The sequence below is a fragment of the Drosophila eugracilis genome, unplaced genomic scaffold, assembly GCF_018153835.1.
Source record: "Drosophila eugracilis isolate 14026-0451.02 unplaced genomic scaffold, ASM1815383v1 contig_1873, whole genome shotgun sequence".
Classification (NCBI taxonomy): Eukaryota; Metazoa; Arthropoda; class Insecta; order Diptera; family Drosophilidae; genus Drosophila; species Drosophila eugracilis.
In genome coordinates, this window is record NW_024572725.1 from 253,867 (window position 1) to 277,788 (window position 23,922).

The 23,922-nt window shown below is 42.2% G+C and overlaps 2 protein-coding genes and 1 long non-coding RNA gene across 3 annotated transcripts in view; 1 reads left to right on the plus strand and 2 right to left on the minus strand.

The window, feature by feature from the left end:
• Positions 1–23,922, minus strand: part of LOC108116140 (hemicentin-2) — a 66,854-nt gene that overhangs the window by 16,301 nt on the left and 26,631 nt on the right. Inside the window, exon 2 of the mRNA XM_017227870.2 lies at positions 21,416–22,171. Coding sequence (XP_017083359.1) covers positions 21,416–21,536 — 121 coding nt within the window. The 5' untranslated portion in view covers positions 21,537–22,171. The remainder of the gene's footprint in view (positions 1–21,415; positions 22,172–23,922) is intronic.
• On the plus strand, positions 3,185–4,278 carry LOC121529770. The gene is made up of 2 exons (XR_005993633.1): positions 3,185–3,299; positions 3,363–4,278. It is a non-coding gene; the product is annotated as an uncharacterized LOC121529770 (long non-coding RNA).
• On the minus strand, positions 13,538–15,662 carry LOC108116139. The gene is made up of 4 exons (XM_017227869.2): positions 15,368–15,662; positions 14,288–14,885; positions 14,067–14,216; positions 13,538–14,012 (listed from the first exon to the last, which is right to left on the minus strand). The coding sequence occupies exons 1-4, from the start codon at positions 15,441–15,443 to the stop codon at positions 13,697–13,699; spliced, it is 1,140 nt and encodes a 379-aa protein (XP_017083358.1). The 5' UTR covers positions 15,444–15,662; the 3' UTR covers positions 13,538–13,696.

Below are 23,922 nucleotides of genomic sequence, written 5' to 3' on the forward strand. Positions count from 1 at the left end.
TAGACTTTAAGTGTTTTAGGGAGTGTTACTGTACAGAAAGGTTTTTATTCTGTATTAGAAAATATTTGGCAATGTAAGCACATTAAGTACAGTCATAATTACTTGCTGATACATATTAACGTATTTGAAAAATCAAAAGCTATGAAAATAAATAAAATTCCCCAAAAAGTGCTTAAAGGAAAACATTCAACATTAATTTAAATGAAAATACCAAACATGTACCATGAAATTTTTATAATACTTTAGAAATTAGAGGTATTAGCTACGCTCCTTGTTTTACCCAGTTAATGGGGTTGAGTACTGCCATTTATGAATACTTCATAAGCCATTCCGCTGGCATACTTGTATATCTAAGATTTCCCCTCAATTTCACTCACTAAATTATTTCTGGCAACCGCTTTCACATGCCCCACAAAAGCGGCAGCAGCAGCAGCAGCAGCAGCGACAAGTTAACAACATTAAACGGGAACGTGGCAAATGAGTGCATGGCGTTTAAGCCAGATCCACACAAAACCGCCAAGTCAGGAGCAGGCAAAGAAGGAGGAGGTCTAACCGCACTGGCTGCCCAAATGGGTGGCGACCACCTCTGCAACTGATGGGCCATCCTGCGGCTTCCCTTCACATCCGAACTTCAGATACACACACACACCCTTGTCTGTTTGCCAAATGCCAGTTTTTCGGTTTCAAATGAATCAATGGCGTTTAAGTGGCTGCCGGGCGAAAGCGTCGCCATCATGATTTTAGCACCGCTGCAAAGTTTTTTAATGAATGCCGTTCATTAAAATTGATTGTTGTTTGGTGGGGCCATCAGACGACAATGCTGCTCCACGCCCTTGCCCCCCTTTGGGTGCAAATATTGTCCAACGTCCAAGGGACGCGGCAATGTTGATGAGTTGGCAGAATGCGGAAGGTCCGCTAAAACGCATGCTATTTGCTGAATTGCCAATTAACTGGCAATTTCGGCCAAAAGCAGACCCTTGCCTTCTCCACCCCGCCAAATCAATTGATTTTATCCGTCTGGGCCTTTATTTCTGCCCCACGACTGAACATCGTTTTCGGTATAATATTAATTTTTGGTGGGAGTTGTTTGGCAGCAAGAAAGTGGCTTTCGAGTTTTGACTTTGACATAATTGTGCCTGTCGCTGACAGTTTGATATTACTCTCGGACTGTAGAATGGAATCTCGAATTTCCCGCAAATCGATGGTTAAATATGATAGATGTGCGGCTGGGAGAAACTCTGAAAGGCAGTCGCATGGATACGTCACTTAAACTGAGGGTAAGTTTAAAATCAAATTCTTAAAAGAGAAGGCTGGAAATCACTGTTTTTTGAATTGTATATGGGAATCGAGCTTAGATTGGTTATGAGTATTTGGAATCTTATCTTATTTATAGAGAAAGTAGTCGAATCTTATAAGGTTTCTACTAGAAATCCCGATGGTGAATAAATTTGAAAAGTTTAGTACATGAAAAAGTGGAAAAATATTAAAAACTTTATTTTTGTATTAAATAATCCTTTCACTAGAAAAGTTAAAGTTAAAGTTTGTTGGTCATTTCCATCAAAGTTTCAAAACAGGAAAAAAGACTCCAATAGTTGACTATCGCTTAATGGAATGATAACCAATATATCAGGCCTGCAAAATGGAGTGACAAGGATACGTAAATCGTGCAAAAAGGTACCACCAGATCCGACATAACCAGGGCTGAATTTGTGCTCCAATTAAAACGACGAATGTAGCGTAAAATGATTTCGATTTTGACAACTTGCACGTCAATTTAATTGGTGCGAGCTCTTGATGGCCAAAAAGGTGCCACTGACAGTGACAGTGGCAGTGAGTTCCTGGCGTATGCATAGCTGAAATCAGCAATCATTTCATCTATGCCTATTTTTTTCCCTTCTGGATGGCATATCTGTCCTCCCCTGAGTTCTCTTTAACCCCCGATCCTCGGGACTGACAGGAGGGGCCAGAACCACGGCAACAGCAGGAAAAAAGGAAAATAGCCAGGGAGTTGGGTGGGAAATGGTGTGGAGCAGGGGAAGGGGCGATAGAGGGCGGTGGCGTAATTGACAAAAGGTTTCATGCATTCAATGCCACTACCAGGCTCTCGTTGTCGTCCTCTGACAAATACAGCGCCCAACTCGGCTCGACACTCCCAGCCAAGTTGTAGGACCCTGCCAGAAGGACATGCCCACCGGCAACCCACACCCAACACTCCCTCGCACTCACACACACAATCAGCGCAATCGACACGCAAAAATTGGATAGAAACGCGCTGAAAAGATCAAAGCCGTTCAATTGTCAGTGACGACAGCCGGAGAGGTTCCTCGGATGTGGATGTGAATGGGGCAGGGGATGGTGATGTGGGAGGAGCCTTTTTCGATGGGTGGTGATTTGTCAAAGCAGCACCCTCAAGGCTTCCGCCGCCCAGTTGCCGCCCAAATGTTTAGCTCAACTTTCACCAAATAAAACAGATGCCAGAAATTTGCTTAGTTTGCATTTCCACACGAAGCTGTTGATTAACGTGTGTGGCTGGAGGAGAGGGCGACTTCCAATCAGCAAAGCTGAGAACAAAAACGAAAACAAGGACAAACGCGAATGAAGTCGTTGGCCAGATTTATTAGTTTTTGTTTAAAGAATCGAAAAAACTGAAGTTATTATGTCGTATAAATTTAAACAACAAAAATGATAAATAAAATATATATATGCAGGCAGTCCTTCATTCGAATTTGTTGGACAATTTAGGTCAGATTTATGAATTAAATCTTATTTTTAATGTGCAGTGAAAAAATGTGACATGATATGGAAATTTGTTACTTTAACTCGTTTTGTTTTCTGGATTTTTGCATATTTAACATTCATATTTATATTCATTATGAAATGTGTTTTTTATACATGTCACTCTTAATGGATGCTTGGCAGTTTGTTTCGTGTTTTAAACTGTCCACAATGGGTATCTCAGTATGAAAGCGCAAGTACTCTTAAAGGCAATTTGTGTGGAAAGAATTAACAGAGATCAGTTTCATCCTAAATTCAGTTCAATAACAAATATTATTTTCAAGATTTCGTGATTAGGTCATTCTATTTCCTTCTTAATACTCCTTTTATCTACTTAAAACAATCAAAAGTTTCAAAACCTCTTTTAAAACATATATAAAATTGTGTTTTATTTAGAAACGGTTTTAAATTTTGCCTTACTACTCAAAAAAATGTCACTGAAACTCATTTTTTAGGGAAATATTCACACGAACATACACGAAACAAAATCCAACGTCGGGCAAGAGATCTCTGACGGGTTCAAGGTAAGTGTCGTGAACTTGGCCATTTTCCCACTGAACCACTTAACCCTCTTAACCCATTAACAGCACGAATCGAAGATGTGCAGCTCCTGCTGTGGATGCTGCTGCGCACCTTGTTGCAGCCCCTGTTGCAGCCCATGTTGCAGTCCTTGCAGCAATGACTGCGGCAGCTCCTGTTGCAGTCCTTGCTGCAGTCCCTGCTGCAGTCCTTGCTGCCCCCCCTGTTGCCAGCCGTGCTGCCAGCCGTGCTGCCAACCGTGTTGCCAACCGTGCTGCACGCCGTGCTGCAAGTGTTGCTGTTGCCAACCTTGCTGCACGCCGTGCTGCCCGCCCTGCTGCCCTCCCTGCTGCCCGCCCTGCTGCCCTCCGTGTTGCCAGCCCTGCTGCCCTCCTTGCTGTCCACCTTGCTGCCCTCCCTGTTGCAACTCATGCTGCTCCCCGTGCGGAGGGTCAAAGTGCAAGTGATCCACGGTAGCTAAATTGGAATCGGAGGCAATCGCAAATGTCACCACAAGTTCGTGGGGCTCGTTGGAGAACCGCCGAAACCCACCTGCCATCACCAGCTAAGGCAACCAAATACACGAAAAGTAAACAGCAGACCAAAGTTTTTAGACCCTCAAGGAATAAGGATATGAGCACGTGAGGGGACACCAAACATCTGCTCCCGGGGCCATGTTAATGAAGACACAGATTAGGCACGGAGGCGGCCCAGGTAAAAGTTGGTCAGCCCAAACTTATGCCAGTTTGTGCTGTGTAAACTTTTTGGCCTCTTCCGAAAATTAATTAAAATCAGTTTCAACTTGTGTGACACGAGCACTCCTCACACAAAAGAAATTACATTACAAGCCAAGATGAGTCAACTACATGGCAACGGAGTCGCTTCGAAAACTTCCAGGGGCAAATGTAATTACTCAGTGGGATTTCTTACGATTTGGGTATCCTTGAAGTTCCAATGAAATACAAGAAAATATGTTTCAGAAAACCTACATGGTTTTGGGATTACTCTTAATGCGGATCCAGTTACCTATTAGACTTTCATCTTTAGATCAAAAAGATAAACAGCTTTCCCTTCTAGAAACGCATCAATTAAAAAAAATATGAATATTTAATATGTTAGCCTCCACATTTTCAGAGCAACAAGTATTCGAGCTGGCAAATACTTTCAAAAACGATTCCTTGCCGGAAGTTATTTACACACAGATAGCGGCAGCTGGCACAACTTTGCATACTTTAATTAAACATTTTCCAGCACATTTGGGCTGGCAAAGTGGATTCTCGTTAAATGTCTCAGGACGTAGCCTGCAGTCCTGGGCGAGGAGTAAAAATAACTTGTGACAGTTGTTTAATCATTTCACTCGAAACGTTTTCAAGCCCTCTGGCCATAGCTTCCCCATCTCAGTAGTTGGTTTTCCTGGCCGATGTGAACTTAATTAGGGTTAATTAATACTAGAAAAACATGCAGAGACATATTGACAAAGGGCAGATTGGTTGGTGCTCAAGAAGTAGCCTGGCATTCGAGTATGTGGGATGAGTTGGGGTAGGTCCTTGGCTCAGAAAGGAGCTGGATCCGTGCGACAGGAAATGAGTTTTCAAAGGCCGGAAGGCAGCAATTATGGCAGTCGCTTTGTGTGGACTGTTAATTGGTCTGGGAATCGACGAGGCCCGGCGACTTTACGATATTTCATAAATTGCAATTTTACGATGCCCCCAAATTGAAACCAAATTGCAGGCTCAACCTTGAGATTTGCATATCCTGGTCGTCCTTTCCGATCTTATCCCAGAGCCATGTACCCAGCCCCGCATGTACTTCGCCTCACCCTTCGACTGTTTGTGTACTTTGTGAGTGTCGACGTCATGTAACGTGGCAAATCCAATTTGGCCACGCCCATGAGGCGGAAGGAGGAGTAAACTTACCCTCAGCCCTTGACTGCTCACTCAATCCCAATAAAGCAAAAGAAAATTTCTCTCAGAAGGAGAGGGAAAAAAGAACTGCCTTAGGCAAATTTGTTATTGGCCTGGTTCATGGAGCATTCTTTGAGGCGCAGCCAAAGAAATTGGATGAGCATGAGGGCGGGGACGAGGCCAGGTGCCAGTAGAGATTCATTCTGTATGCAGGTAAATATTTGCCCATAGATGACTCCGGGCTTAGTGAGGTGGCGTCCTTGCCCACAGCTTATGCGGATTTAATAAGGCTTCGAGGCCTTGAACTGCATTAGACGCTGCACAGATTTAATTAAATTCGATTTCAGATTGCAAACTGCAATCCGGCCAAAAACTGTATCAAAATGCGAAATCAAAGCCAATTTTATGATTGCACACTTAATGAAAGTCGGGAAATCTTGCTCGTATATATTTTATTTTTCCACCTCCCGGTGAACTATCAGTAAATATTTGATATGCGAGCTGGTGCCATTTTTAATTATGATTCAAATAAACATGTCGACCGATATTTGGTCTGCCCGCTGTAATAATATTTAGCCAGTTGTCCTGATTTTGACTGCGACGCACTTGTTTTAATGCATAAATAAATATTTGTGTTAAAATGAAAAACCGCAGGCCCAGCACACGAGCATCATTTGATGCCTGCATCCTGTTCTCTATATATTATATATGCTCTGTACTATATAAACTATTTGTGCTATTTGTACGTCCTGGAAAAAACTGACAGGCATTAGATGTCGCTTAATAAACCCTAATAGTCTGTGGTATCGTGTCGGAGTGTCTATCAAAAACACACTTTTTCGACCGCCCGCTCGCTTTCCGTTGTTCTCTTTTCCTATTTTCCTATATAACCATTTTTCCATCTATCAATTATGCACCGAGGTCTGCGCAGGGGAAGGGCAGGGAGACTCACAAATTCGCTTTTATATTATTATTTGCTTTGAAACGGAAAACTGTCAGAAATGACCGCAAATGTAAGCGGCGCTGGCTGGTGGAAAATACTTTTTGCGGCCGCTTCAGTTGCATTTATCGGTTTGACATTTCCAGCCTGCTAACTCGCCGGCAATAAAATGATATTTTATAAAATAGAATAGTTTGGTTGTTTTTCATCTTTCTAAATCAAATTTAGCTATGGTCTCGGATCCAAACTAATATTTTCTCGCTAAAGGAATACAATTTAATTGTTTCGATTATGCTTTTGACTTTTCAACCGTTCGCTCATTGATTTGTGCTCTTAGCACATCATTTTGAAATGGCTAATAAGTTGTGTGGCCTTTGAAAAATAATCCACGGTTTTAGATAATCTACTGACAGGGCACTTGAAAAAATATTAGTTAGTTTTCCCTGCTGCCTTAACGCCTAGATGAACATTTCTTATTTAGCTTGAAAAAACAATTTGCTTGTAAAGGTTTTAATTTGTCACGCAGTTAATTAATATTCTTTAATAATATTAAATTAGATTTAATAGTTAATGTGATTTAAATTGTAAACTTATCAGATTAGTAAATGGTAACTTTCATTGGACTTCCCCAAACCTTTGATATTTCATAATAAACATAAACACTGCCACTGTATATATAGTTTTCGATTTAGCTCCCAATTAGTCATATTAAAAACCTACACATGTACAAAGCTAACAGCGCTAATTCGCGGGAAAACAGCATTTTCAATTTGTTAAACAAAATCCCGCATAAAATATGGCAACCGAGTGTTCCCGTGACTTCGCTCGGATGGAGTCATTACAGGAGCGCATACCATCTGGCAATCCGGGATGGATTCAGGGGGAGTGGCAGTGGTAGTGGCAGTATGTGGGTCATGAAACAGCTTGATATCTTTACTGCGCTCTCTACCTGTGGCTATGGTTCATCCATCATTAGTTGGACACAAAAAAGAAGGATTTTACGACGTGGTAATGGCAGCATAAAGGACTCCACGGGAGTGAGTGTGTGTGTGCGTGGGAGTATTTTTTATGTTTTATGCCTTTTGAGCAAACAAGTTGGCGTATTTTTGAGCTAAGCTCGCAGACATAAACTGTCGGCTGCCCCTTCGCTTTCCCACAAACTAAGCCACAACTTCCGCAACGTGTCATTCGAGCCACCCACATCATTACGACCTCTACACACACACACACACACACAAACACACTCACACCCTCTGGCATACTCACTAACACACGTCCACGAGAGGACTACTGGCTGTACGTGCTAAGTTGTTATGGCGCTGCTCTACGTAACTCTCTGCTCTGTCGCATAACTTAGTTTTCCACGCTTAATACAGTTTTACGGGCGTACACTTTTCCCCACTTTTCTCGCCTGGCCCATGGAAATACTTTAAAACGCATAAAAATTCCGACACGTCGTAACCTCAGTGCTTTTAACAGCTTCTCCCTTGCTCATCGCGAACCACAGCCAGTGGCAGCGGCAGATCCTGAACCAGATGAGGAACGCAGCCCCAGAACCCCCCATAAGCATACATACATATATAAAACCAAACCCAGAGTCAGCAATCAACTGCACTTCCCAGGGACTCTCGCTTTGTTGCAAGTCATGCACATCAAGTGAAGTTCCTGCCGCTTGTTGTTCTTGCTGTACGCGGTACATCAGTAAAACAAGGGTATACTGGAATCTAGTCTATATAGCATATCTATATCTTACTAAACTGTCTTTTAAACATCGATTGCAATATTTGTGAGGCACATTCACTTCATTCTGCTAATAAATGATTCCTCAATTTAAGTAGAATATCCCTATTTTATATCATAAGTGTATTTAATTCCATGAAAAGAATGGTCCATTTCCAGAAATAACTATCGAATTGAGTAGATTCAAATCTCCTTTGCCTGTGCATTTCAGTGTCACCAAAAAGTGTTTAGTAAACACAACGAAATTAGAGATAATTCTCCCAACACTTTGATGGAAATATTTTCATTAAAAGTGCACTCTCTCTTCTCATATCTGCATGATAAAAACTGACTTCTTTTAAAACCTACCTATTTGCGATGTGAAACTGAAAATACCACACCAAAACCACCTTACAATACCTTTATAACTACTAAAAGTAACATATTTTATTGTGGTCTAGTCATTTAGTACCAAGTATTAACCAGTCGGCAACCCAGATTTCAGATCCCCAACTTGTTGTTTCTAGCGTGAAGTTGTTGTCTAGCGGACGCGGTTGCTCCGTCTGTTCCGCTGCAGTTAACCTGCAAAGTAGCGCAATTTGTTGATAGCAGGTTAAATTTCATTTGCCCGCACACTTTTTTCCATATACTCGTATTTCGTTGCATGTTTTGCTCCTTTTTTGTAAGCCCTAATGATGTTGCCAGTGCAAAAAGGCCGTGGAGGGATGAGGGGGAAAATAAGATGCATGTGAAAAAATGTGGCGCATCCTAAACACGTTTTGCATGAGGAATAAACGTAATTGTTTTTTCTGTGTCGCCGTCATCCGTTTGAAAAAGGTGCGAGCGAAAATGATGCTGAATTAAATTTTAAATTGAATTGCTGCCGAGGGAGTCATAAATATTACAATTTTTTACACGCCGAGAGACATTTTGCAACATGGCCTATGCTTATGATATAAAAATATGTGATATTTTTTGATTTTATTTTATTTAATCGTGTTATTAAAAATAAGTTTTAAACTAAAAATTAATTTAAGTAAAAGCAATTCAAATGATATTTAATGAAGTCATTCAAGTGAACTGCTAAATATTTCAGGTATTTGCTATTAAAATTCAAATTAAAACACTCCCAAGAGGCAGGCAAATATTTTGCGTCCAAGAATTTTAATGGCCAGCAAAATTCATTAGCTTCATGGCAGCTAAACTAACCAGGCAATATAAACTTTTGCGCAATTATATCAATTTGAATACCCTGCCGCCCGAACTCTCTCTTTCTGTGGCCTTAACTGGCGTTGACATTAATATCACTTTGGCCCAATCTGTCCAATTTACCAATAAAACTCTTGAATCTCGGCTCGAAGTGCTTTAAACTGCAATGGGCCAGGTAAAAGTGAGTGAGTATTTGAGTGTGTGTGTTGTTCCTCTGCTGTGATGTGTGTTTGTGTTTGTGCGGTTGTGCTTGTGCCTTTTAACTTTTGCATAAAAACAACGAACGCAGCCGGCAGCAGTTAGTGGATGGATGGATGCAGGATGCAGGATGCAGGCCAGAGACCAGATCCCAGCCAAGGATGCAACTTTCAGCTGCTAAACGAAAATATAAAACACTTAACTCGACTGCAGGGGCGACAGTGCCTCTGCCTCTGGCTCAACTGCACCATGGTGATGGCGACTGGCGACTGGCAACAATTTGATGGCACTATGCAGTGGGGCAGAGGAAGCTTTGGACCCCGTTGGGCTGGGCCAACAAACCCAGACACGGCCATCCCCTGGCTGTAAATTTAGGTCACTTTTTGGCAGCCAACAACAGTGAACCGGAAGTGCAGAAAATTTGGCCTAAAAATAACATTTTTGTGTGTGCAGTTCACTGGCGTAAAGTTTTACGGACTCGATTACGATTACGATTATGGGGGCACTTTAATGAAAAAATTAACCCAATGAGTTTCTTGTCCGTTGCCAAGTATACTCGTAGAGTTGCAAAGGAGAGAATACTAAGTGAAATTTTCAGGAGGTGAAAGGAAAACACCTCGATTTTGAAAGCCATTTGTAAGACACCTAACTTCTGGATTAAATTAGAAATATCTTTGGCTGTTATTGGTTGGAAACAATATAAAAGGTTTGAAATGAAGCCTGTGAGCTCTTAAATAGTATTTGTTTAATAGTTTGGATAGATAACTGAGCTTAGATTCTTTAAAAGGCAAAGGGGAGTAAACTCTTTCTTTTAAGATACTTAAGACAAAATATTTGAAATTTTATTATAAAATGTTTTACATTTGTGGTATGTATATCACATTTACATCAAGACCTTTCTTTTTATTGAGTAGCTACCACAGTTGCCCCACTGTGCCTGCGTCATGGGTTCGGTTTAGTGGGGCATTGAAAGCGCGGCTTACAATGACCGACCACCAACCGGCAGGAAGGGACGAAGTGAGAGGGATTCACGTGGCTTTAATAAATAACAGCTGAAGTTTAAATTGCCGTTAGCATAAATTATGAGCAGTTAGAGACGTTGCCTGCATTCAGTGAGCGACGCCTTTTTGGCTGCGAAACTTCTTTCACCATCTCACTTCCCTTTCCCATCTCCCTCGCTCCCACAGCTTTTTTGGCCGACATCCTGCTGAATGGAGGAACTGGTGCCCCTCTTTATGCATTCGACTATGCATAAAATATATATATATATATATATGTAGATGTATTTTTGGGCCAGCCAAAAAACACAAGATGAAAAGTTAGCGGCGCAAAGTGAGATTTCAATTTGGCTGGCTCGCGTTTTATGGCGGGGAGGAGGAAACATTGCCGGACTCATAAAGCATTTCCGGCACTCATGAATCGGTTGGGGCCCTCGAGGCTTTTGTCCCCAGCTCCTAGAGCCAGCTCCTGACTGCCTCGATATTGTGATGTTTGGAGCTAAAGTTGTTTGCTTTCTTTTCGCCCGAAAGCCGAAAGCCTTAGAAAATGGAACGCCGTCTGGTGGCTTCCTGCTTCCTGCATCCATTACATCCACCTTCAAGAATACACTGAAGAAATTGGCCAAACAATGTTGCTGGCCAAAAAAATGAACATATATTTTATATTACCAAGGAGTAGAAGTCTAAGAGAAGTCAATATCAGTATAATAAAAATATTTGATACCACTTTTTCTCTGCAGCTTGAATTCTTTTGGGATTTTCGTTGATGGCCTTCCGCATAGAAATTGGTTTCCGTGTAAAAGAAAGCCCAGTCTCCAGCTGTGGAGCTCATTCGCTGCATACTTTCCGTTTGCCCGGTTTTGTCTCACTTTCCCAGCAGCGAGTACACATTACATTTCCCTCGCAATTGTTTGGCAGCGAATAAAAGAAAACCCGAGCCATACAACCCATATCCATGGCCAGAGCCCGAGTCCTAGCCAAAGCCGGGGTCCAAAGTGGGTATGTTTGCTGCGGGCCCGTGAGGAAGTGAGTGGGTTCCATGGATTCTATGGAATGCAACGACCATGACAGGGCACATGGCTCAGCATGGGTTAAGGCATTCGAGTCAAGGGGATGGCTGGCATACTTGTGTGTGCATTCCGCCAAAAACATTTGAATGCCAAGTATTCAAAGCAACCAAAACAGCGCTGACTGCAGGGATATATCAGCCATCTATCATTCAACGTTTCAAGCCCGACACAATCGAATGAATGGCAAACACTTAATTTAATGAATATTGAACCAGTTATACTATCAACGAGATTTAGTTGAATGACAAAGCGGAGACCCAAATGGAATTCTATACGAATGCATCCAGTCCACAATCTGCACATATCCTGTGTAAAGTGTCAACAGGCTAACAGGATATAGAATGTGAAAGAAAAACAACATAATGGGTCAGTTTTAAGAGGAGATTTTGTTACACTAATCGGGAAGGTTAATACGATGATCGTCGATTTTACTCATACTTTAAAGGGGCAAGGTTTTTAATATTTGTGATGAGATTTAATGTACGGCTCTGCCGATTTGTTTTAATATTTGGGAACTATTTCCGTGTATTCTTAAAGGTAGTGAAATATGAAAGATTTGCATTTCGTATTATGATTAAGTACCTTCAGTTTCATACTATCAACAGTCATAAACTTACACACCTTGCAATCATCTTTAGTAGACCTTTAGTTAGAGTATAGGCAAGGCAAATGTAAATCCGCGGATGGCCTCTGTTTCGATTGCAATCATCGGCAGGAACAGTGGCACAATAAATATAACAATTGAAACGGCAAATACCCTGAATACAGATTCCTATATATGCACGAAATGAAAATCTCTAATAAAAAAAGACATTTCCATTACTGCGATTAAATCGTCAGGACAAAGCACACTCACATAGATACATACACACAGATAGACAGATATAGATAGGGAATAGCAGGATATAGAGGTGGAAAGCAATTCTGCTGCGGTCTTTGCCGAGTTGTAAGGATGAGTCCTGTGATAGGATTTCAGTTGCCTGCCATTATTTCAATTGTTGTTGTTTATATTCATTGGATTCTTTACTTCTCTCTCTCTCTCTCTCCCACACTTTGTTACTGCCTTTATATATCTTTCTGTCTCTTTCATTCTGTGCAGCATTATTATGAGCGTTTTATGTGCATTGTACAATCGGCCTGAAGGTTGACCATAAAATATTTTCCACCGCCCATCCGATGATATCAATTTTTACGGCTGACAATATTAGCCCGACATAATTATCAATCTTTATGTGCCGAACTGAAATGGTCAGCAATAAAATGCCAAACGTAGATCGTCGATAACGAATGTCCTCGGCCGCAGAAAGGATGTCCTCCTGGCGCAGAAAATGTTGTAACACATGTGTGCACGTGCTGATAAAATTAGCAATTCGAAACCATTTGTGCGGGTGGTGTGGTTTTCGGGGGGGCGGAAGGAAACCTGATATTAGCAGCAGATATATTCATGTCGACTGTTGTCGGGCGTAAAGTCATAGCGCAGCCAACGGGGCGGATGAGTGTTGCCGCCGCCAACGGGGCGGTTGAGTGCCGCTGCACCCGGGCGGGCCTTTGGCTGTTTGCGGTCTATCCCACCTCATGGTTAGGACAGCTCCCCGTTTTTCCTTTCCTTTCTCCATTCCCCTTACCCCTTACCACTCCCACCGCCCACACAGCGCGTGTCGAAGCATCTCAGTCGGAAAATGGGTGACAATTCATGACAGGGCATGAGCAGTGCGCGTAATTTGCATATACGGTCGGTCGTTCGTTCGTTGGTTTCGTTTCGATTCGATGGTCGAATGCCTGGTTGCCCAGATGGCCCGCTCTTTACATTTTATTTTCATTTTTTTTTGCCCTTTCACCATGAGCCACAAAATTCCCTGGCGTATTGGGCAGGCAGTTTTTGGCATTGACTTGACTGCACTTAGCCCCATGGCATTACAAAATGTGCCTCCCATCCTGGCTGCATATTGTGATAAAATCCCCCTTTTCTATGCATTTTCCACACCGAAAACGACCGAAAAAAAGGGTTGCTAAAATGGAAAACTCTCTCTCACACATTTTAAATGCAAATGACACTCCATGGAGAGCAGATAGTAGAGAATGGAGCTGTCTTTGTGGCTTGCCAGGCCGGCAGATTAAAAGCGAAATTAGTTTTTCCTCTAATAAGCCAATCCAGCTTGGGCCAAAGCAGTTGGTGGCAGGATGAATTTCAATTTAGACGGAATGTTAGATTTGGTTTTTGTATTTGATAGATAAGACCACCGAATATCTCTTTTTGTATGCTAATAGCCCAAAGGTTGGGCTACTTAACAATCTAATTTGAATTTTGGTACTATTATCAAGATGGACTGACAATTTGGATATTTGTCTAAATTTGTACAGGGATTATTTCTTGCTTCGCTTGTTCTTCCTGCGCATGTGCTTCTTCCACTTCCTCCAGTATTTCTGGATCTTTCTGGCTGCGCGATTCATGGCGAATATGAGGACGCGATGCTGCCGATGTCTGGCCTCCTCCTCCTCCCGTTTCACCACGATCTGCTTATAGACCCTCTCAACCTTTCGGAATCCCACCATATATTCGTCGAGGGCCTTCTTGCACTGCTTGTGCTCGTCGGTGAGCTGCATGTTCTCGATCATCTTCTCTCCAATGGTGTGATCGTACTTTTTGATAATGGCCTGAAGTTGCAGGATCAGCTTGTTTCTGAGGGATTCGAGGTATTGGTTGAAAAGAAAATCTCTCTGGACTACGACTCACTTTTCCTCGCGGAACACCTTCTCCTGTTTCAAATAGGTGTTGGTCGCCGTCGTATAGTTCTTGCGAGTCTTTTCTAGCTTTTCTTCCAAGTCGACTTGCCGCTCTAGGCTGGATTTTTTAGTGGCCTTGACCAAGCGAGTGCAACGATCTCTGGGAGATGGGGAGTATTATATGGATGGACCTATCTTTTCCAATGACTGACACAATATTATGCCACTTACATTTCCTTCTGGATACGCTCATTCTTCTCACGCTTCTTCTTCATGAGGATGTTCTCGTAGTCCTGGAGGTAGGCCTCATTGGCATCTATCCGCGCCGCGGTGGCTAACTTTTGATCTTGGATCTTCTTGCGCAGCTCCTCCACCTGCACTTTCACCATCTCGTTCTGCTTGTACGCAGCATGCAGTTGGCGTTCCAGTGAGATGGCGTCAGTGGATGTCTTGTACAAGCGGTCCTTTGCCAGATCATAGAGCATCTGGAAGGCTATTAGCAGCTTCTTTTCATCAACACTCATGTGGTTGCAGTAGCTGGGGAAGAGGTGGTACATCTTGCTGTTCCGCTGGAAGAAGTCGATGATCTGGATAATGCCGTGGTCCATCAGCGGTGGACGCTTCTCCCGCAAAATGAACTCCCTGCGACGAACAAAGGACTCCACCAGGTGAACGGCTTTCTCGTACTTGGTGCCATTCAGAACCATTGCCAGGTGCTTGGGATGATTGAGCAGCTTCGGTAGGATCAGCGAGATCTTCACCCGTTCAATGGCCTCGGTCAGGACATTCAGAACACAGCCAATTTGAACCATTCGCACGTTGGCGAACTCTGAGTTCGGGAGAGTGTTGATTATACATTAAATATCGAGGATTTGTATTTATCTTTTTGTTCATATCCAGAACGGATAACGCGGATAACCCAAGGTAACATCACCTTTCAATCATTTCTAATTTTTTTATATAAGACACAATAATATTTAAAACATTCAGAGAAACTTTTCAAACTTTATAAATGATATTACAAACGAGCTTGGAAACTCTTTAAAACTTTCTTAAGCTAAGAATTATTTTCAAATGTCTCAGACTTAAAAAGTTGTTAGCCTCATGGCATACAAGGTTAACTTATCAATACTCTTTTGTTTAAATCTAGGCTAGGTTCCTGACTCTGATTTATGTTAAGGAACAGATTCCACATTTCCCCCAATTAAACCTCACAACAGACAGAACTTAAATGGAAAAATCAAGAAAACCACAAATTTTATGTTTTAAAGAGTAGACAGTAGTCTGTAAAGAATTTTTCTAAAATCTCACCATGCTGGGCCAGCAAGATGTCGTTCTTCTTATCCTCCGGCATAGCCTTGCCCCGCATCATCTCTGTCATACTCATCTTGGTGTAGTTGGTTCTTAACTAGTCTCTTGTGGGTAATTCATTTATTTTTTATTTATTTTTTTTCTAAAAATGGAGAGCTGCACCAGCAGCATTCACTGAGAGGTGCTTGTTTTTATTTGATTTAAACTTTTTAATATTTTTTTGTTTGTTATTCTTTGACAGCTGTGTCTATGTGTTTCGGTGTGGATTTGTTTCTGCTGTGAACCAAAAATCGGGGCTGAAGTTTGATAGAAGCTAGCTAGGTTACCCTGATCCCCTGAACGATGTCGCCAATTTATGTACACAAATTCCCATATTTACAAAAGCGGATCCCCGACACATCTATCTGCTGTTGAATTCGCTCCGCTGAGCTGCAAACTTGCTCAAGTGGAAGCTCTTGTTTGGACCCGAATCAAGTTGACATTACATGGCGTGTTTCAGTCGCGGACTGCGGACTGCGGACTGCGGACTGCGGACTACGGACCAAGTTTCTAAACAAATGCCCCGGAATTTGTGACTACAAATGCAGCGCTTCCTGCTCGATGTTGGATGCACTTTTTTGCAGCTCTTTGTGCTCTCCTCTGTTCCGCTGTGTTGCCAAAAATTTATGGCTAACAATATTTTTGCCTGGCAAAAGACGCACACAGCTCACAGCAAATGGCAAACAACTTGCAGCGAGTCACAGGCGAGGCACCTAAATAAACCAATTCGTGGGGAGGGCCTATGAGCTTTCCAGTGGCGGGTTTTAGGGGAGTATCCAGGGGCGTAGAACAGATCTGGGGCGTAATTTGTATGCACCATGCGTACAGCCTCCGACTCCGCCTCTGAATCAGAATCCGAATCGGGCAGTATGCGCCAGTGAACTCTTTCGGCTTTATCTTTTTTCCCGAGTTGTTTGTGTTTTGAATTCCCTGTTTGAGACTGGATAATCCAGAATTTTCAAATATCAAAAGGAAGAATATGAAAGTAAATATTGATAAATCTGGATCAATCTCTTTCGAGATGCACAATTTTGTCCGACTAATGTTTATGACTTCTCCTTGACTACTGGATATTTTTAAAGGGTATATTCGTTTCGTCGGTTGGGAAAACTTCTAGCAGCTTTCATTTTTTGTGTCGCATTTTCTATAGCCGTTGTGTTGGTGTGCGCTTATTGCATTTGTCTCGATTCGTTTGGCTCGCACAAAAACAAATTGCCGGAAGTATGCAAATGTATGATGCAGCTTATCAGATATTGTTTGAGAGCCTGCACTCGTAGTCTGCTGGGTGGATAAGGGGATAAGGGGTAGTCAGGGTGGGGCGGTGGCTCGTTTTTGGGGCGTGGCATTTGGGACGGTGCTCATTTGCCTTGCAAAAGGCGGGCCTCCAGTGAGCAACCAGCAAACAAGAGCCAAGCGACAGCAAATAACTTTCAGAGACTCTTGCACCCCCCGAAAACAGAAAACAAATAAAAAACCAGACAAGTATCGGGAATTGAACTGTCAGCTGCAGCTGCACGTCGGGGAAATCGAAATTGAATTACATTTGCACTTTATGCTAAAGATCCGTCAGATGACAGCGCCACCAATCGAGGCAGATAAAAACTAATTAAAATGTTTTGCAACAATTTAGAGGGAAGCCCACTTCCGGGATGTCTTTTAATTAAATGGTGAATGGTGATCAGAAATACAGAATTTGGAATGAAAGTTAATGATTCTATTGATTATCTTGATTATCATTCTGAAAGATTCAAACTTGTCTTATATTGAACATGCCACATTTTCATATTACGATGTAAGTTCCATGTTTCGGCAGTTATGAGGTTTTCTGTTCAGGTTTCACTTGTTTGTTCTTTCCTGCTGATCTCTGGTCTTTTTCGGTTCAAATTAATACATTGGCGAGTGGCACTCGATGTCATTTATCAACTCCCAACTTTCTGACATTTATGCTCTGTGACAACCAGGTCCAGGACGACAATCACTGGACTCCAGCATTGGGCCCGGCAAAGTTTCTTTCGACAGATGACACATTTTCCTTCGGCTCTCCTACATGACTACTTGATATTTCCATATTTCTTTAGACACACTGGACTGGCCTCACACCCACCCTCCTTCTCCTTCTCCTTCGAAAAAAAGAACAAGAAACAACCCCCTATTGATAAATGATGCTGATGGATTTTTATTGCCCCGGTCTTCTTGGATGGACAAGGGAAGAAAGCTGGACCAGGGGTTTTCAAGGGGGAGGGCTTTTGGGCCACATGTATGCACGAGTATGACACGCTGTTGGCCGGCTGCTTATCAACGGTTTAGCGCGGCTTGTGTGTCTGACAGGTGAATAAAAGCAGCTGTCAACACTTTTTTATCCCTGTCTTTGCAAGGTGTGTGTTGGTCTGTGGGTGTGTGGGCGAACATTGGGGTCCATTAATATTGATATAGAATATATTGATTTTGGGTCTTGTTTTTTTGCTGCCAAGGCGCATGTGAGCCGAAAGATTAATGCTTCTGCTAGGATGCCAAGCAACTATTTGAATAAGCTTTCCGGGGGAAATCTGGAAGGCCTGAGTCCTTGGAACCGACAATTAGCTTTCGGCCATTTATGGCCAAGTAGAGCACTTGGCAATGATTTGGCTGGCTGGTAAGCATATTAAATATAAATTGCCTGGCCATCCATCAAAATGCTCAAAGGAAAAGTCAGACGTTGCGGGGGAATCGGGGCGGGGTAGTCAGATGGCAAATTGAGAAACAACTTCAATGCCAATTGGCCAAATCCGAAAGCATTTTATGGCCACAAAATCAATTCAATGGCTCAACAAGATGCTCAGTTTATGTCGGCAGGGAGAAGGTGGGCGTGGCTGCTGCACTTCTCGCCTTCTGTCGGTTGAAAATTTTATGTTTAATTTATTGATACACTCAGCTTGCAATAAAAATTGATGGCAAAAACACATTTACACACACTCCGGATGGGGTGAGAGAGGGGGGCGTTGGCCATAATTTTTCATTTCATTGTTTTGTTTCGCAACAGTCGTGGGAAAATACGCCGCGGATAAACCCGAAACAAAAAGCTGGCAAAGTAGCAAGCAGCAGGCAACGAAAAAACACAAGGAGAGCAAAAGAAAATCGAGGGAAAATTCTTTTCTATGCGAGAGGAAAATTCATGAAAATGCCCGACGGAACTGGAAGCGAATTTTTGTGATATTTATTTGCTGGGCCAGGGAAAAAAGTGGAAAAAGTGGCAAAGAAACCAAGTTGCGAGAACTGCAATAAAACCAAGCAGACAAAACAGACGGAAATGAAAGCAGAGAAATAATGTCCCCGGCTCCAGTTTCAGTTTCAGCTTCAGTTCGGTTCGGCTTCAGTTTCAGTTTCCAAGAAAAGCTGAAAGGAAAGTGAAAAGTTGCCCGAAAAGAGCGAGCAACTAAGCCGAAACGAAAATGAAACCAAAACCAGAACTGAAGGCGCAGCACTGTTGATTTTATTTTTATTGCCATAATTTATATATGCACAGATCCAACGCTGCGTATACGCAACGCAATTCTTGGCAGCTGCACATTATGCCAAGGCCTTGATAGTACTTATGTTGTGGCCATGGATTTATTTCACTTTAAGGCAAATCGAGGCAAAGCGAGAGCGGACAGCTGCAAATCATTTTTAAATGCTTACAAATTTCCAACACAATTTACAACTTAAATAAATTTACTGCCGGCGACTGTGGGAAGTACAGAAAAAGTTATGAAAAATGTGGAGAAGCAGAAAGCAAAGCACAGCAAATGGAAAATAAATCAATCTTACACTCAAAGTTGGCCAGTGGATGGGCGGGTGGATGATGAACAGCCACATCTCTCCATCCAGAGACCGGAAAATTCAATAAAGTTTAAGAATGTTGAAAATATTATAGCATACCTGCAGGCAACTGCAGATGCAGCTGTGTATGTTTTTGTGCAGAAGAAATTCTAATATTTGTATAGTTGGCAAACTTGTACATGGAATTCCCGCAGAACGTTAATGGCTTCACTAGCCAACCTCCCTACCCAATCCCAGTTCTTCCGCACCTCCTTCAGTCGTTTTTCCAACTTTTTTTCCACTTTCCACTGCCTGCACCGTTGCCTGATCATTTACAATTCAACATTTTGCAGCACCAGTGAATTATGCTTTTTCATGTTGGCCTTTCCCCCAGTTTCCCGCTGCTGCTCGTTTTCCAACCGTTTCCGGGCATTCGCGGTCTATGGCCCATTTGTGTGTTTTGAGGCTTTGGGCGACGGCAATAAGTACGCTAATAGCTTCTTATGACAGCAATGAGGCGAAATCATGCGAAAATTCAATTGCACGACTTTTCCGGCTACGGAAAGCGGCGAGAAAGTGGGTTAGGTAAAGAAAAAAAAGCATATCCAATTTGTAAGCTTAGCCTGTCTTTATCAATTGATTTTTACTCTTGAAGTTTATGCATTTTTGTGGGTTTTAATCCTTGTAACCTTTAGAGAATCTATACTAAATCATTGAAAAATAGCAATTATTTTGAATAATCTTCGGGTAACTTACTTTGGGAAAATGCCGAATATAATATCTACTATAAATTGAGTTTAAACTGGTAAAACCGATGAAGATTGCAAAACAAAGAGGCCACTAAATCAAAAATGGTTTATTTATGAATAAAAAGGCAATCTGTGGTCGTTTTAGCGATTGCTTTTTGCACAGAAATAACCAAAAGTTCTGTCGATAAATGAAAATGAAAATAAATGCAATAAATTTTAAACGCAACCAATAAGGCCAATCAGCTGGTCTTACTAATTGATTCCAAACTCTCTAACTGAAGCTGAATAAAATTGACTCGGTTAGAAAATAAAATACTCCTTTTGCCGTAAAAACCAATCAGCAGAGAATTCAATTTCTATGAAAAAAATCATCACCAGCATAAATCGTGTATATTTTTTTGGCCAGACTCTCGATTGTCTTTCATTAAAATATGTTGCATGGTAAATCGGTGAATGTCAAACGCAAGAGCCATGTCACATAGACTGACGCTCCAACTTAATAGGAGTCCATAGCTTTTCCACTAAGGTAAAACCCAGCTAAGTGAGTTGAATTGTTTTGACATTGAGTGGGCAAAAAAGAACCGACAATTGAAACAAATTAAAGGTTGATGGGGTGCGAGTGGACTGAATCCACTGTTGTCGGCGTGTTAACAAAACCACTTTATGCAGTTCATTGAAATTACCCCCTTTATTCCATTTTTTCTCCCAACCTCAACCATCTTTTTACACTTTTTACTGCTCCTCCAGAGCAATTAACACGTACACACACAGCCACACCCGACCAGGATCATAATTGTTGTCGCTGGCAACTGGAGAGCCAGAAAACAACGGCAATGGCAACAGCGCCAGCGATTGTAAATTCGAAAATTGGACGAGGTGGCTGGAAGGTGAAGAACGCAACTGGGGAACATCTGTTTCAGCCAGGCACTCATTCATTTTTAATGCATGCAACTGCAATTGAGCTGCCTCCGGCTGAAAAGCAAATGTCAAACAGCTCTCCGCCGCACACAGGCCACTCCTTCGCCTTGTTGGGTCACTGAGAGGAAATGTTACAAGCTTTGTTATCAATTTACTTACTGCATAACATAAGATTTTAACTACTTTTCTTTAGTCAATAATAACTGAAGTTAATAATTATATAAATGTAAATAAATAGATTTGATGTGATAGAATAAGGATGACTTTCTTACTTGGTTACTTTTAAAGTACTTGTGATGTATACTTTTATAACCTAACTAACGTTTATTGGCAATAGCAAGTCTAAAACAGATTGTAATATGAAAGGTAGTTTGGAATTTACTTTATATGCTTTCTTTCAGTGCACCTGTCACTGTTTTTGAGGACACGCCTTTGACATTGCGCAAGGAGCCATGGAAATTGTCAAGGATATTGGGCCATCGAAACACTAATTGATTATGCCTCGATTCGTTTGAATGTCGCGAGATGACGCAAGGTTCTGGGGCTAAACATAATGGGCACTTACCGATTGTGAGACAGAGGATGCTACCGAGGAGGAGCTGGGCTAGCTGGGCGCCCTGTAGGGGCCGCGTTCTCGTTTCGAGAGTTTGCATTTCGGATCGACTGCGACTTTTCCAGGAGCGCATCCCCTCCCGCGAGGGAGCGAGAGCGTTAGTGTTCAGTTGCGCGGAAATAGTGCAGAGCTCGGCACTTTCACTGGCACTTTCCAGTGGAGGATCTGCGGGGAACTGTGGTCGCGGGAGCTACTGCTCCAGCAGCGATTTGCAAACGCATTTAACACCTCCTGGAAAACTGCGGAACTGCTGAACTGCCAACGCGGCGTATACGCAACGTGTGCCAACGTTCGAGATTTTCCTTGGGAAAAAAAGCTACCCCGCGACTTTATGCAAACGTTCACAATTTTACTTTCGAGTGACTCCGCTGACAGTTTGTCAAATAATAGTTTTTCGTCTTTTATTGTTCGGCACGGTATCAACTGTGTGTTTTATGGCCAACTTTATTGCCCGAGAATCGCGTTGCTGTCCATAATTTGTTTAATATTTCTTTCCGACTCGGTTCTTTACGGCTTTAGTGCTTCGGTGCTTCAACAGTGATTTGCTCTCTTTGGACCATCAATAACCATTGGCTCTGGGCCATGTTCACTGTTTTGCCGATCCTGGGAGCACAGCAACATCTGTCTCCGGGTCTAAGTATCCCAGTGGCCCTTTGATTCTGATTGGATTTTGGTCGTTTTCCGTTTCCGTTTGTTTAGCGCATTTATCTGAAATGAAACAAAAGGCAATCGGGGTTTTTAATGTTCCGTTAATAGAGAATCGATTTATTTTAGACTGCTAAATGCCAAGTGATTTACTGTAGGTCCTTTGTGCAGGATGTGTGTGGCGTGTGTGTGTGTGTTTGCAGGGCCCTGCAGGGGCCACAGGGCTAACAAACACAAACACTCACACACGGATATGTGTGCATGTGGCTAGTATTGTTATTGTAGATAATTGCTTTTGGCCAGCTCGGTTCGGAATTCGTGTTTAGTTTAGCGCTCAATTAATTATCTCAAGTTTCGCCATTTGCCGGCTTATTTTGCCTGGAATTGGCCTCCGGCCACATGGCTCCGCAATTTGTATTCAATGCGCCAAATTACTCCTCTCGAGCATCTCAAACAGTTGTCAATTAATTTAGCCCCTCCCTGCCGGAACACAACTCCTCATCTACTGGGAAATTTCATTTAAATTAGCTGGACTTTCGCACAAAGATAAATATTAGCATTTGGATTGGAGGCATGAAAATCATTCTATCATTTTACAGGCACAATTATAGCTGTTATTGTAAATAATATATTTTGATTTAAAATTATGCAAACACAATTAAGAATGGAGTTTAATTAAAAGCAAATTCCTTTTTATGCCACGGCGAGGATATAATATTAAAGCCGTTTTCGGCACTTTGTCCAAAACTGAAAACTGACAGTTTATGACCCTTACGTCAAACGGACTGTATTTAGTTATCAAAGAAAGTATCAAAGAAAGTAATTTCAGGCATTGGGGAGAATATAAAGAAACTTAATATAGTTTTTTGCAAAGTATACTTTTCCTAATAACGGCCTCATTACTTCAACATATACGGTTTCCACAACTTTTCTAAGGCTTACTTGATGACAAACAGAACTCATTTAAGTCCACTCAATTTCATTCGTTCTCTGCAACTTCCGTTCGCTTTAAGAACTCTACGCTGCTAGAAACTATCGCCTATACCTCTCTTGGATTTACTTGGGTAATTTTTCATAGAATTTTTCGTGTCGGCAGCAGCTGGTGCCGCCAAAGTGGCACACGACTGACGCTCTTTGGGGCGCTCGCAAAAAACAGAAAAAGACAAACACAAATTTATCTTCATAATTTTCCACACGTTACTGGCAACTCATCTGCATAAGCACGCACACTCACTCGCACTCCTCACATACACATACACACACACACACACACACACTGATACACATGCACATGTGATGCATGCAACGCTGCAAAATGTCACCGAAAGTGAAAGGCGGAGGCAGTAATGCTGAAAGTACACTCCAGTCCCCCCTCGCTCTGCCAAAACCCTTCGCCAAATGTAGGCCACTGGCACCAGAATGTTGACTTTAACGTTGCCGGCGCAAGTGAAATTTATGCAAGTGACGGCTACTCAGGGGAGAGAAGGGTAACAAAGGGGGGAGTGACAGAAAATAGGGGCTTTTCATCTCGGCAGCCGACTTTAAAGGCTTTCCAAAGGTCGAGTGGTGCGTTCGTAATATTTTTTCGGTTAAACCCTCTGGCTGCAAGATTTATGCGGGTGGTCGTTGCTGCGGGCCCCGTAATTAAAAAGTTTGTCTAAACAATTCTCTAATTAAATATTATTCGTCTGAATCGAGAATTGTTGTTGAAACTCTTTTGGCTCTTTTCCAGCCGGCGTGTGAATATTAATGACTTGACATTTCGGTTAAACTTTGCGAGTGGGTAAACTTGCCCACAAATGTTGCTCAATTTC

Excerpts from the sequence above, each read along its gene's own strand:
- LOC108116139 (XM_017227869.2), bottom strand. The coding sequence starts at position 15,443 with ATGAGTATGACAGAGATGATGCGGGGCAAGGCTATGCCGGAGGATAAG. Across the intron at positions 14,217-14,287 it reads GAGCGTATCCAGAAGGAAAT|AGATCGTTGCACTCGCTTGG; the intron begins GTAAGTGGCATA and ends CCCATCTCCCAG. Across the intron at positions 14,013-14,066 it reads AAGGTGTTCCGCGAGGAAAA|AAACAAGCTGATCCTGCAAC; the intron begins GTGAGTCGTAGT and ends CGAATCCCTCAG.